This window comes from Pavona decussata, unplaced genomic scaffold, assembly GCF_977016875.1.
Source record: "Pavona decussata unplaced genomic scaffold, jaPavDecu1.1 SCAFFOLD_161, whole genome shotgun sequence".
Classification (NCBI taxonomy): Eukaryota; Metazoa; Cnidaria; class Anthozoa; order Scleractinia; family Agariciidae; genus Pavona; species Pavona decussata.
The window spans coordinates 3,469,843-3,485,000 of NW_028145572.1; the positions used below are offsets into that span (position 1 = coordinate 3,469,843).

At 35.9% G+C, this 15,158-nt stretch overlaps 2 protein-coding genes across 2 annotated transcripts in view; one reads left to right on the forward strand and one right to left on the reverse strand.

The window, feature by feature from the left end:
• Positions 1-4: 4 nt before the first annotated feature.
• On the forward strand, positions 5-13,026 carry LOC146464852 (pre-mRNA-splicing factor SLU7-like). Its single transcript, XM_085129151.1, has 18 exons — positions 5-131; positions 2,256-2,318; positions 2,570-2,657; positions 3,350-3,430; positions 4,011-4,111; positions 4,713-4,776; positions 5,110-5,255; positions 6,366-6,411; positions 6,976-7,073; positions 7,439-7,506; positions 7,700-7,839; positions 8,291-8,347; positions 9,159-9,201; positions 9,309-9,370; positions 9,662-9,775; positions 10,614-10,694; positions 11,068-11,157; positions 12,145-13,026. Exons 1-18 carry the CDS (start codon positions 19-21, stop codon positions 12,319-12,321), a joined length of 1,632 nt encoding a protein of 543 aa, XP_084985277.1. The 5' UTR covers positions 5-18; the 3' UTR covers positions 12,322-13,026.
• A 1,115-nt stretch (positions 13,027-14,141) lies between these two features.
• LOC146464853 (fatty acid desaturase 6-like) overlaps positions 14,142-15,158 on the reverse strand; it is a 2,247-nt gene continuing 1,230 nt past the window's right edge. Inside the window, exon 2 of the mRNA XM_085129152.1 lies at positions 14,142-15,158. This exon is cut by the window's right edge and continues 234 nt beyond it. Coding sequence (XP_084985278.1) covers positions 14,284-15,158 — 875 coding nt within the window. The 3' untranslated portion in view covers positions 14,142-14,283.

Below are 15,158 nucleotides of genomic sequence, written 5' to 3' on the forward strand. Positions count from 1 at the left end.
GGGAAGGTAAATTACAAGATGGCGGCCAAAACTGAATCGCAAAAAAGTCGTCTGGATTGGCGGAAAGAGAAAGAGCTAGAGGAGGCTAGAAAGGCTGGTACAGCGCCAGCATTAACTGATGAAGAAGGAAAGTGAGTGATTGTTTTAAGTTCTTTCTTTCTTCATTTTTGCGTGGCGTTCAAATCCTGATAGATAGATAAGCTTAGTCTGAGTCTTGTCGATGCAAACGCATATAAGTTACTTACTTTGATCTGTATTTTGCGTTTTATTTTCCTCCCAAATATCAGAAGAACATAACAAACTCATTGTTATTATTATCACTCTTTCTCGGACGGTCGAAACGTGGTATTTTAAGGCAGCCTATACATGTAACGTAGCCAAGTCCTGTCTACAAGTTAGTCGTCTTGTTTATTCCCGCTGAATGATTTAGGTGGCCATGAATGTTTAAAGGTTTAAACAGTGCCCACAATTAGGTGTACAAGCTAAATAACCCGACACTTAAATAAAGTAATATACAATCATTCATTTAAGTAGCTAATGGACTCCTTTCTTTGTGAGATTTTAGCAAAAAATAAAGTTAATTAATGTTTGTGAGCGCTAACTCTTCTAGCCTGCAACTTGCAGTGTCACCCCACATGCAATTCCTTATTTTCCTTCTGCAGTGTTCAAGATAAGAGAGGGGTTTCAGGTCTAAAACCCGAGAAGCCTGGCTTCCTGACCCAACAAAATGAATGGCAAACTTAAGAAGATTTAGAGAGAACCAGAGCTATTGACCCCTCAAAATTCTTCATTGACTCTCTGATTTTTAAAGTTATCTGGAACACTGCTTATGTTAGTCACGCTTGGTATCTAACTGTGCCAAACCTCTCCATTGGCAATTTCTCTGACAGCTGCAAGTTCTTTGCAGCTAAGCCAAACCCACCCTCTCAGTTACTGCTTGCTTGCTATTTGTCATTTGACTTATTTGGTGTATTGGCAACCTGTTTGATTTACCTCCTGTATCCTACTTCATAATGAATTAATAAAGTGCCACCCCTTTACTCCTGTGCACTGCTGGAGCCCAGCATCAAGAAGGGGAGCATATAATAGGCCATTTTTCAGTTGTGTGCTTAGTGACCTGACCTTGGATTGGAAGCGAGGCTGGGGGTGACCTTGTCTTGATACAAACCTCACTTCTTTTCATATGTAGATCAAACTGTTCTTGTGCTAACTAGCTACTTTGCATTTATGTATGAATAGCAGTGAGGTCTGTATCAAAACAAGGTCACCCCCAGCTTCGCTACCAGTCCAAGGCCAGGCCACAGTTGTTCAAAGGCCAGATAACTTTATCCAGTGGATAAGTCACTATCCGACAGTTTCAGTCTGTGCAAAGATTTCAGTATTTCCCCTTGAACAAGCCAATATACACACTCTGACCACAGTTAAGTTTGGGAGTGTACGAAAACCTTGGACAACGTTTAATGTGAAGTATATTTTAGATGCTGAAGAGTGCCTTATCCAGCGGATAAAGTTATCCAGCCTTTGAACAACTGGGGCCAGGTCACTAAACACACAACTGTAAAATGGCCTATTTCTTCTCTGTTGGACTGGCTGGCTGGACTTGGTCCCAGGACATTACCCAAGCCATACACCCTCCTTGTAGTAGAGGCATGAGGCACCCCTCATCCAGTGCCTTCATCTGGTCGCTGTGTTCTATCTGAGCCTAAACAGTACATTCCCTGCCAATTTCAGCCCACAAGAGAATTGCCTTGTTTGTTTTTTTTAGCCTTCACATTTATAAGTCTTACAGGGAGATGTCTTCTTATTGGATGATAAAATGCAGTGTGTGAGTGTGTGTGACTGGGATCACAACTGGGGGTCCACAAAATAATCATGCTATCTATGTGAGATGATTGTAAATAGTGAAAATCTTACTGTATCAATGGAGGATTTTCATGGCATTTATTTTGGAGATACAGAACAATAACAAATGTTTGCAAGAAAATAAAATAAAAATCATTTTTATTGATTTGTGCCTTCAAATATGGCCCTTGTAAAAGACTCTCAAATTCATGTACATGTACTTAAAGGACAATTGAGAACTTGTCTCAGGTAGAATTCTGTCTGACAGAATGACGCCCATCTTAATTTAAGTTTAAAATTTGGCAATAATTAAAGGTACTGTTCAAACAGTCATACATGCAGATTGCACATCGTGGTCAGTTTTTTACTGGTCACAATGATAATAAATTATTAATTTTCTTTTGTTTCATCAGGGATATTAACCCTCATATCCCACAGTATATCTCCCAAGCACCTTGGTACTATGGAACCTCAAGGTAAGAGATCATCATTTCAATTTGTGATACAAATCATGATGTATTTTATTGAATAATCCTTAATGATTACCAAACAGATAATTTCATTTCAATTTTAGTTGTGATAAATTGCAGTTCCGTCAATATCTCCTCAGGCTGGTAAATGAATTTTTTTTTCTCTGAGACTTGTGTTGGCCTGATAAATTGACTTGGTACATGTATATAAGTAAGAAATCAAGCATAATATCATTGGGGTTTTTTTTTTCTTTCAGACCTACTTTGAAGCATCAGCGACCTCAAGAAGATAAGCAGAAAGAGTTTTCTTCATTAAATGAGTGGTACAAAAAAGGAACAAAACAAGTAAGAAAGAACTTTTGTTGATTAAGGGAGGGAGATTCAGATAACCTCTCACAGTAAAATAAGACAGTGATTTTGCATCTCTTCCATGATCATACATTGTCATTGTGACTGGTGGCTGCAAATTTACAGATCACGATTTTCAATCTCTTCACATTATATGTCAACAAAACAGGGCAAGTTGACCACTGCTCACAGACGTTTCTTAGTATACTTAACCCTTTTCTTTATTTCTTTTTGCCATACTCCACACATTGCAAAAATTATACAATACAAAATGTAGGTTTTCGAATTGAAGGTAAAATATGGTGAGGAAACCTAAACAAAACCTTGTACATGTATGCTTAATATATGAAATAAGGTTTCCTCACTAAATACAAGAGTGGATGATCAGGTACTTTAACTATGGATGAACAAGAGGCAGAAGATCAGAGAACAAATCGTATGTTAAAAAATATTACTTAATTAATATTTCTTAACCCTCTTGGTGAGGTGAAGTTACTTCCCACTGGAAGCATGCTTGCTGTGCTGAATATTTTTTTAGTTACAGAACTATTAATTATTTTTATTGTCTTTTATTAGATAAAAATATTGTTTAAATCTCATTTGATTGAGTAGATTTGGGGGATTGGCTGTTGTTTCTGAATTCGGGTTTTTTTTGTGGATTTATGATTTGTTTGTATTAATTCCACTAGATACCAGCAGCTACTAAGTTTAGAAAAGGAGCTTGTGAAAACTGTGGAGCAATGACGCATAAAAAGAAGGACTGTCTTGAGGTATTTATATCATTCCAGCTAATTTTCAGCATTTGGGTAAATTAGACTGTGTTAGACTAAAGTTTTACATTACCTGTATTCAAACTGCTCGATTAAAAAAATGAATGGTTAAAATAAAATAAAAATGTTCTTACTATTGACTCTCAGCCTGGGGTATGTTCTCTCCATGTTTCTAAAATTTTGCTCAATTTCAACCTCAATAAAATATTTTTAAATAAATAAAATAAATAAATAAAATAAATCGGAATTTCAGTGGAATCCTCTTGGTGGCTCTTCTCTCCACTGTTTCCAGGTCAAATTGGAATTTGGAAATGTTGGTTTTTGTGGAGGGAGGAAAACCCGAGTACCCGGAGAAAAACCCTCGGAGCGGGGACAAGAACCAAAAACAAACTCAATCCACATATGATGCCGAGTCCGGGAATCGAACCCGGGCCACATTGGTGGGAGGCGAGTGCTCTCACCACTGCGCCATCCCTGCTCCCCCTAACTTACAAAGTTCTAACTTACAAAGAAAAAGAGTTTAAAATGTATTGGTTGCCGAACATTTTCGTAACTATTTAATATTTGTTTTAATGTTCAGAGACCCAGAAGAATTGGTGCTAAGTTCACTGGTGAAGACATCAGGCCTGATGAACATTTGCAGCCACAACTTTCATTTGATTATGATGGTAAAAGGGACAGGTGAGGTAAAAGGATTGGATGCTAGAGACCTTGACTACAAGTAAAAGTTTTTTCAGTTGTTTACTGTTTTTCCAAGATGGTAAAACAGCCATTTGAAACTTGAACTTTAAGTGCATATAAAAGAATTTTTTTTAAATTGCTTGATCAAAATTCCTTATCAATATTTCTTCCCCATATTTGAGGCATATAAAAGTGTCAAATTGCACTTCTGGTTGGGTACAATACTTCATGAGATGGGAGACTTATAGTAGGGGTGTGACGTTAATGCAGGGACACTAGCCTCATGATTTCTCTATTCCTCAGTTGTTTTTGTGTGCAGAGGAAGAAAACTGTGTGATGAAAATATGAATGGATTATGAAAAAGAACTCTGCTGAGTGGTAGAATGTGCATTGGACTTTCAAGGAGAAGATTGGACAGTAATGGCAGTTGATTCCGTAGACAAGAAAGTTGCTCCAATTGTCTCTCCCAACCGAGGTCTATTATTGTTAAAAATGGTATTGTCTTGCAAACTGTCCTGGAACCAGAATCCTCTCAGTCTCTCTGTGATGATCTAGCAATCCATCTGTTGAAACTGTAATACTCATTGTCACTCCATTTCAGATGGAATGGTTACAATGTTGATGACTACAGGAGGACTGTTGAGGAATATAGCAAGTTGGAGATGGTATGAAACTTTCTTCTGGGGCAGTCATTAAATTATTTATAAGCCTTTTTTTTTCTCTTGACAAAAGCCACATTCAGTACCTTTCAAGCAGCATCTTCTTGGTTCCTTGATGTGATGGATATTGAAAACTGATGGTAGAGTGACAATATGGAAAATTAAATGTATTTTCATTTTTCGCTCGCCATCATTTTGCCTCTAATTACTGGTGTCAATTTTTTGGGCACCTTTTGTTTTACAAATCATGTTAACTTAATTTATTATTGAAATAAAGTATTTTATTTAAAACTTTTCAGCATATACTGTACGTCATAAAAATATTGTTTAACTCTTCAGGCCAAACAGCATTGGAAGGCAGAGCGTCTGGAGGAGGAATTAGCAGAAGGAAAAAAACCTGAAATCGCGGATGAAGCAGACAGTGAAGATGAAGACAAGTATGCAGACAGGATTGATATGCCAGGACAGAAGTTTGATACAAAGAGGTAAGTGGAAAGTGTGATTCAGTGCACATTGTAGGATGCAGTAATGACAGACATTTGATAGAAAGACTTGAGTAGGAAGCTTGATACACTATTATAATATTATTATTGTAAACTAGGAATAATAGATGATGAATGAGAAGAATGAATATTCATACTTTTATTTGTCCAAAAAAGTTTTGAAGAGAAATACGTGTAACTATACTGTCTTAATACATTAATTTTACACAAGATGTTAAATGATATTTGTATTAATTATCAGTATTTGGAAAGTCATGCTTAATATCATTTTTTTTTTTATTGTTAATTTTTTTTCTTATTTTCAATCCAATGTACAAAATAAGGGTAGTATAAAATTATCTCTTTATTCTGTTTAATTATTATTAATCATAAAAAATAATACTCAAGTGACATTTTTGATGAATGTATAGTATTTACCAGTAAGCGATAGGAGAACACACATTGTGTCTGACTCAGTTTTTGTGAATATTAGTTTGCAAAGTCTTTTTAACTAATGAACTATGTAAGCGAATCTTTGATTCAATCGCCAACAACTCGGAGCATAAACTGCACAACTTACTGCCTCCAAGAAATGAACAAAGCTACTGCCTGCAACAACAGAGAACTTATAATCTACCACGCTCGCCCACAGAAAGCATTAGACAGTCCTTCGTGTATGCAATGTCAAAGGATGCCTAGCAACAAACAACGCATAGTACATAGCTAGTAACTATACATATTTTAATCCCATGAGATACTGTATATATCATGTACATATGATTGTAATTAGTTTTAACATTTACCTATTTAATATATATTTCTCTGTAAAATACGCAATTCAGTCTAATGACTGCGATGTATTTGTGAATAAACAGTCTATTCTAAATTCGTAGGAAGTAGTTTGTTCATTAGTTGTCATAAGGCAGCTTTTTATCAAGGGATGAGGAGTATAATCCAGGAGTCCATCAATTTGAATCAGTATTTGGTACTGTTTTCTCATGATCTTCTTTGCTTTGATTTTTTAAAAGAATAAATTAAATATTTTTAAATTATAATAATATTAAAAATAAATAACAATAAATCATAATACTGTATTTTCCTTGTTTTATCCAGACGTACAACAGTGAGAAACTTAAGAATTCGTGAGGACACTGCAAAGGTATTAATAAGTCACTGCCATTGTTCAACTTGACTGTGAGGCCTAGGGTTTTCTCTATCATCTAGATCCAATGTATAGGATTAGAGTGATCTTTTTATGCAAATATTCTGACTAGTGATGTTTGTGCAGATGTTAATTTCATAAATTTAATTTTTGTGATCTCTTCACTTTAGGACTTTATTGGGTAAGATCACTGGGCTGGGGGTTCCACTTTTGGGCAGATCTAACAGTTTTGTTCCATGACACCTTCCTTTGAGACCCTCCCCCCACCCCTTGAATTTTCAATGACCTTTCTTGAGGTACATTACATTTGTATGGATATTTTCTGTAACCACACATTTACAATTACATGCAATAGGATGATCTATTTTCTGCTATAGTTCTTCGATCATTAATTTGAAATGGTTTCTAGCAAAAGCGTCTTCAGAAAAATTTTTGTGCTTGGAAAGTGGGAAGCAACCTTGTTAATTTTGTCTGAACATCAGCTCTCAGTAGTGGTTTGTTTCATACATGTAATGATGATGTCTCTTAATATTCTGTTTTGTCTTATTTAATCTATTTCAGTATTTGTACAATTTGGACCCCAACTCTGCTTACTATGACCCCAAAACAAGGTCAATGAGACAGAATCCTTTCAAGGAAAGAGAAGGAAGTGGCAACAAGTAAGGGTTTGGTTTGTGATACATTAAAGACTGTTATTTTATAATAAGTAATATGCTCATCACAGATGATTAACTATAGACAAGTCTGAACATTTCCGTCTAACTAATACTAATTTCAGTCTCTTTTATGGGTTTTGCTGGTAGAATTGATATGGCAAACATGGCAATTTTTCTGATTCAGCAAATGAAGCAAGCTTTTATCACCCTTCTAACCCACGCCTTAAAAAATTGAATCCTTATGTTATTTAGTACAAAATTGCTTTCCTAATAATTGAAAATAAAATAATACTCATGAAAGCAAAAACTGTAAAACTTGTGGAAAGGCTCATCATAATATAACACTGACTGCTTCTTTACAATTTCAGTGTCACATATTCAGGGGATAACTTTGTTCGTTTCTCTGGAGACACACAGACAATGGCTCGAGCACAGAGTAAGATTCAGATAATGTGATAAATTATAATATTGTGCAATTAATTGTATATTACATGTAACTTAAGGTACTTGCTGCATAGTAAAATTATTTTATAAATAACCTAAAATTACATCTCCCATCTTCTGAATCGGATTGAGCCTGATTGTAGTTCATAGTATTTAAATGTTCTCTCTTACCTTTTTGAATTCAGTGTTTGCTTGGGAGGCATACGAGAAAGGAGCAGATGTCCACTTACAAGCCGATCCCACCAAACTTGAACTGTTGCACAAAGAATACAGAGTAAAGAAAGGCGACTTTGAACAAGACAAAAAGCTATCAATACTTGAAAAGGTGAATGGCTGTGAAGGGCGGTGGGCATAAATTGGAAATTTTGGTTTTTGGTGCAGTTGTTTGTTTACTACCCTTGAATTCAGCAGGGAGACATTGTTCCATGTTATTTTTCTTTGGTTTAGTGGATTTTGTTTGATATACATTGAGACCAGATACTCGTGTTGAGGGAAAGTCAAAATGGGTGAAAACAAACTTTGGCAAAGAAAAGTCAAGTGGAAAAATACATGGGTTTATTTTTCTAGTTCTATTTTTCTTTTTTTTTTGTTTCTTATTGAGACAAACAACACAATGGCAGAGGCTGGGCCTTGAGCTACCAGCCATCACATTAATTTTTAAAATCCAACTCTTTTTTAACCACCACACCATTGTGCCTGGTCTACATGTATTCCTGTGTGTAGTACTTAGTCATTTTATTGACAAGAATTTACACTTGTTGTGTTTCTGTTGACAGTACGGAGGTGAAGTACATTTGAATGCTCCTCCTAAAGACTTGCTGTTGGCTCAGACGGTATGTAACTAAACAACAAAACCACTCAGCATTCCAGACTTCAGTCAGAAACCTGATTCTTTCTAACCAGTAGTTGTAATTTATTGTTCAGGATATACATATTTTCCAAAATTGGTGACAGACCTAAAATTACAATAAATTTATTTTAGGTCAGTTCCCAGTTTAATTAATTTTGTTGTAGATTTATTACTAATGCTATAACCTGGAATAGAGGAAAAGAAAAATCAAACTGGTTTGAAAACCCAAAAAGAAACACATTTCAATCTCAATACACGCAACTACTTTGAGCATCTTTTATGCAGAATTAAAGCTCAGGCATCCAGTAAAAATTTAGGACACTAGTCAAAGACCAATATAGTGATTAGTAAGAGTACTCAAATGTGGCCTGGATTCTGATTCTGGACTCTACATATCTGTAGGGATGAGGTTTCTGTTGGTTATACTCAGAATATTTATTCCAAACTTAAGGATTTTCCCCTCAGTCAGGCTTAAGTACTTTTCCTCATTCAACAAAAGTCAACAGCTCAAGAGTGTACATACTTGTATGCACATTTTTTACCTTGAAATCCATAATGCTGCAAATCAGCTCTATTTTAGTTTGGTACAGAGACTGGATATGATGTAAGGGACATACAGTGTAGTTTCATGTTTTCTTCTTTTTCACCTCAAGCCTTAAATCAGCCAAACACACTCAGACTCCTCTTCTATTTTCAATTGGTGAATGGCTCAAATTGAAGAAAAGCAATAACCTAATTCTCAAAAAATTTGTATTTTTACTGCTGAAATAATCAATTGAAACAACTTTTTCCAGGAACACTATGTTGAATTCTCAAGGACTGGAAAGGTTATAAAAGGTGATATTAATTTTCTTGTATTATTGTCCATTTTTTAAATGTTATTTGTTGTTGCTACTTTATTGCACTTGAACTTCTCCAACAGTGTTTTTGCTTTTGGTCTACAGGTCAAGATAAAGCTGTTGCAAAATCAAAATATGAAGAAGATGTGTACACAAACAACCATATGGTAAGTAAAAGAAACATTAGACTCATCTTGTCAAATAGTCTTGAATTTACCTTTGCAACACCTGACCTGGCATTTTTAGATAAAACAAAGAATGAGTTGATGAGCTCTAAAATATTTAAATAAATTAAGATAACTTTGAATATACATGTAACATAATGCATCAGTATATAATATTATTACAAATGACTTACATGTAATATTTTATATTGTGCCCCTGTTTTAATATATGTACAACGGAGCCTGGTGGAATCATTTCTAGGGAATTCAGTTGAGAATTTTCATATTTTTCAGAGTGTTTGGGGTTCATACTGGCAGGAAGGGAGATGGGGTTATGCCTGCTGTCATTCCTTCATTAGAAACTCTTACTGTACAGGAGATGCTGGCAAAGCATCGTCAGCTTCAAGGGTAGGTGTTGAATGCAGTTTGCTCTACTGACAGTAGTTATGTTGTAAACAGGTTCAGTTCCCACTTTGTGTTGTAAACTACTGATTATAGTGTGTCTAGTGTAATTTGGTCATTTTAGGTTCATTAAGCTGTCACACACAATGATAAATTATTAAAAGTTATATTGTGCCCTCTGGCTTCTGGCACTGTAAAACTTGGTGCATACCAAACATTTACAGGGGTTAGTTTTGTATGAAAACAATGCAAAAATCACCAAATAGAATACAATACAAATTTTCATGCCAATTGAAACTACTTACTTTTGAATGTTGACCCAACCTAAAAAGAGTTAGTACAGTCAGTACAGTGTAATAATAAATAAGTCAGTACAGTGTATATTTTTCACTTTGTTCTGGATTTACTCATTGTTGCTAAGCATTTCATCTAAATGAAGAAAAGTTGCTTGATAATCCTCTGTAGCAAAGTCCATGCTAGAATGGGTTCAAATGTTGGTGTCAAATTGTGCAGTTCCAGAAAAAATCCATACCCACCCCACAGAAGGTCATTGGAAATTCCTGGGGGGAAGGGGGGTCTTAAAAGTCAAAATTTTAGAAGCAAAGTATGAAGCTAAACTGGAATTGCCTGGGGGGATGAGGGGTGCAAAACAAAAACCTTCCGTGGGGGGAGTATGGATATTTTCTGGAACTGCACATTTAGGCCAGGTCTGCACCACAAACTGTCAAATGTTTACAGTTTTTGTTGCAGACCTGGCATTTATTTGAGCCTGATGTTAATCAGGGGTGCGGTGTTTAATCAAGAAAATGGGTTCCGTATTAGAAAAATTGTTATATTTTTAAAGAATCCACAGATCATGGCCCCTCTTACGAATGCAGCTAAGATGATCCAAGAAGCAGAAGAAAGTGGAAAATCCTTACTTGAGGTTAGTCCCAGAGACAGTTTTCTTCTTTCCACAAAAACTAAGTGAGCTTTTCAGCATACTAGTACTGTACACATTTCCCCCATTGAGCACACAACCCCGCTTCAAATAAGCATCCTCTTGGATTAATAAGAATAATAATTTAATAATTTTAATTAATAATTTATATAGCGCTATTTACATTCAATGATCAATAGCGCTTAAACACATGAACAATGAAATAAACATGCATGCACCATAGCCCCTAATGACCAGAAAAAGAAATAATATTTATAATTATATTAATACTAATAACTATTGCGTGTGAGGAAAGAGAACTAAAGCTTGTCAGTTTGCTTCCATCAAACTTTGTGACTTTCATTTGATTACATTTCAGCTACATCAAGAAAATCGAAAGAAAGGCAAGAAAAGAGAAAAATCAGTGGATGAAGATGATGAGGAAATTAAAAGAGAAAAGCTTAATAAGGTGTGGTGTCTTGAAACAGCCAGATTTTCTGAATTAACATATTTAATTACTTAAAGTGTAAAAGCCTGATAAAGGGGTTTTTTTTACAGTAAATTTATTAATGTTATTAAAGATGGTGCTCCTACAACAGATACTTTTGCATGGTTTATGACTGTGCAAGAAAAGCAGATCTTAGCAAGGCTTGCGATCCGAGAAGAAAACTGGGGGTAACCACACATTTCTCAGAGATAATCAAGGAACAATAATTATAATAAAAAGGATTACAATACAGTTCAATGTATGGCACTTTTTCACAAATTGAAACTTGTCTTTTAAAAATGTGTGGATTCCCTAATTTTTTTTTTTTTTTTCGTAGATTCCAATAGCCCTTGCTTTTCCTGCACACTAATAAACCATGCAAAACTACCTTAATTTGTATTAGGAGGCTTGACCATCCTGAGAAACACCGAATGTATCTGCAAAGGAGGCACCATGATTGTTAAATTGAACAGTTTATTAACATGGCCAATACGGCATGCAGAGGTTGCTTTTCATTCGATCAAAACTTCCAGAAATTCTGGATAAGGAATCAAAGTAGAATGGCAGTTTCTCAGAAAAAAGAATCGAAAATTAGGGTATACCTCAAAAGGCTGTCCTCAGACTAACATTCTGGAAATTCAGAACAAATAAAATTCCACTCCATCCTGTCCATTTCTACTTGGGCCAGGAGTTATGTCAGTTTTATAGCTACCCGGAATCAAGTTTACTACCATACTACTACAAAGTACTACTAATGACTACTAGTATTTTAATATGTAGTCCACCAACATTGTCAATAGCCTCCATAGTTGACTCAACTTTATGAGATGCTAATTACCACTAGAACAGATCATACTTGTCCCAACAAGAAAAGTTACCCTATCTTGTGGTATTTGACACTTAAGCAGAGCCTGTCTTTATTGTTTTGCATCAAATTAAATTAAACTATTTTTACTTCTCCTCCCTAAGGCACTAAGAAAAGAGGAGCGTAACCAACAAGAGGCAGAGAGATTACTGGCCATGGATGAGCGTAAGAGACCTTACAACTCTCTTAAAGGTGATTACCGTGAAGTAACAGAAGAAGAGATGGACGCTTATCGATTAAAACGACGACAACAGGATGACCCAATGAAAGACTTCCTTTAGCTGTATCCGCAATGGTGACACCTACATGGCGGCATCCGATGTCAGTTGATGAAAAACTGTACATATCACTCAAGGGAATAACTTCCCTTATGTCATGCTATATTGAATAGCAACAGAAACCTTCACATGACAAGAAACAATAAGCAAAGTTCTGTCTACTTCATCTCTAAAGAACTTTGTTTGGCATAAAACAACCCATCTCTAAGTTGTGGAATGAATGTGCAGCTCCTGAAAAAAAATCCATACTCACCCCAGGGAAGGTCAGCAGAAACTCCTAGAGGGACGGGGGTCTTAGAAGCAAAGTATGAATTAAAACTGATATTTCCTGGGGAGGGGGGTGCAAAACAAAAGCCTTCCGTGGGGGGAGTAAGGATATTTTCTGGAACTGCACAATATGAGCTGCTGCCTTTCATGGTCCATGCACAGCCAGATGACTATCAAACCTCACAACAATCAGAAGCCTTTGGAGTCAAATTCAGACAGACTTCAACTTAGCCTGCTTCCTAGCATCATTGTTTTACTCCCACATCTGGCTTTTGATCTGATGTTAAGAACTAGTATACTGTATCTCACAAGAGCTGTTTTTGACCATCCTTTTTAGAAATTTGTAGTTAATACCCAGAGAATGTTTGACTCAAGATGATCCATGATATCATTAATGTGAGCCACATAAAACGAGAGAAAGCAACAAACAAATCATTCAGGGATTAGAAGTTATTTTTTATTGATAATAAATGAGCTTGCAATAAAAAACCCTGCATTATAAACGCCCTCTTTAACTTTACAATCCGATAATACTAATATGTTATACCTTTTTAAAGTCCACGCATAGGTTTTCACATCAACCACCAACTGCCTTGTCAATACCTTAGTTAATAATTTTTATTTTGTTTTTCTTGCCATGCAATTTTAAAAATCTGCAGTTGTCTTTAAAGCTACAGTTATATTTAAATTTCAACCATCACCCTGTACAAAAGATCAACTTTACATTATACATAATTAAAATGCAGCAAACTGTCCAGTACATGCCTTTTTTACCATTATAATTATGAACCTCTCACTTAAATATTTCAAATCATTCTGTATGATTATTAAAAACTGATACCTTCAATTTCATAACTCCCAAATAAATAACTCTTTAAATTGTGCAAGTTTTTGTGTCACAAAATGTTTGTCCTGAAGACATCAATTTCTTGTGGTATACACTGTAACAAGAGGGAAATGTCTGGAACAAACATTGATTTAATAAAGTAGGTGATTAAATAATTATTACAAGACAAAGTATTAAAAACGTCTCCCAGATTTGTGTCTTAATCACTTAAATGTATTGTACTGAGCAACAAGGCTGTAAACTTAGCAAGTTCATGTTTTTAAAACATTATTTAGTAAACTACCTGCAGACCTCTCTAAATGTCCTGGCAGTCAGTTAAGTTATTTTGCCACTTTTTTTTAAGACAATGATTAACCACATCCTTCGCACTAATTTTCTTCAAGACCTTTTAATGGACTTGGTCCTTGTTGCCTACTACTCTTGTCATGTTGCCAGAATCCGATAAGGGTTGAAATGTTTAACTCACATATCTTTTCTTTTCCAAAAGCATGCAAATTTTCAATCTCATATGTACCAAAGTGTTACATATTAATTTTGGAAAATGAATCTTATACTAATAGACCAATCAAATTGTTTTATTGTTTGTGATGCAGTTTCCACGTGAAAGTTCACACTTTGTTTGAAATGGGTTTCCCAAATATCGTGCTTAAGGATATGTATGTTTGATACTTAATGTGCTTGGTTCAGAAAGTTGTACATTCAACCAATACAGGACAATTAAACAATAAATTCATACAAACAATCATGCACACAACAGTTGCAAGCAAAACAACTGGGATCAATTCTACATAAAATTATGTCCACCCACATCCAAGAGTTGCCTGGGCACTAGGAAGGAAATGACAGCACATCTATTGTATCCCAATTAATTCTGTGATTGGTGGAGCTTTGACCATAAGCTCATCATAATTGTTGTAAAATCTTCTCAGTTGACCAAGGTATGTTTCTTCATTGTATGGGAGGCCATTGCTCTTTAAGTAGTCAGACACAACTGGCTTGATTTTCAGGCACATGTTGTCAGAGAGGCGAGGAAATAAATGATGCTCCACATGACAGCTGATGATTGAATGGCCAAAGGTATAATCCAGGAGTGGATTTCGGGGGAGATTGAGGGCTGCTGATGCTAGATGGTACAGTCGCTGGGGTCGCTTTCTCATGTCATACATCGGCAAGCCAATATGCTGGAATATATTCACATGGATGTAAGGAATGGCAAAAAGGGAGCGCATAGTTGCATTGCAAAGGATACTCCCAAGAATTGACAGACCAGCACCATATCGGAACAAACAGAAGAGCATCACATGGCCAATTAGCATAACACAAAGGAACCGAGCTTGTGATCGCCAACGCCCAGCAAGCATGTTGAGGCCAACAATAGGATAGGAAAGTTGCATGAACAGAGGGGCGATAAACAAATACATGTTGCGGTCCAAGAAAGGTGCACGCCAAGAACTAGAATCACCAAAGCCAATCACATTTGTGTAGGGATGATGAAGCTGGAGATGAGCTTCACAGCTTCCCTCTTCAGTGAAGCCTCCCCAAATTTCTATAAAGAACACAGAAAGAATGCGATTCCAGAAACGTGATGAGCCTGCCAGCGCATTGTGGACAGCTGCATGTGCCAGCTTCACAGTAAAAGTAGCATGAATGTAGGCAAATACAAGAAAACCCAGCACAGACATGGGAATGCTACTAGAGCCAAGAAGGACACAGCTGACTGGAATAA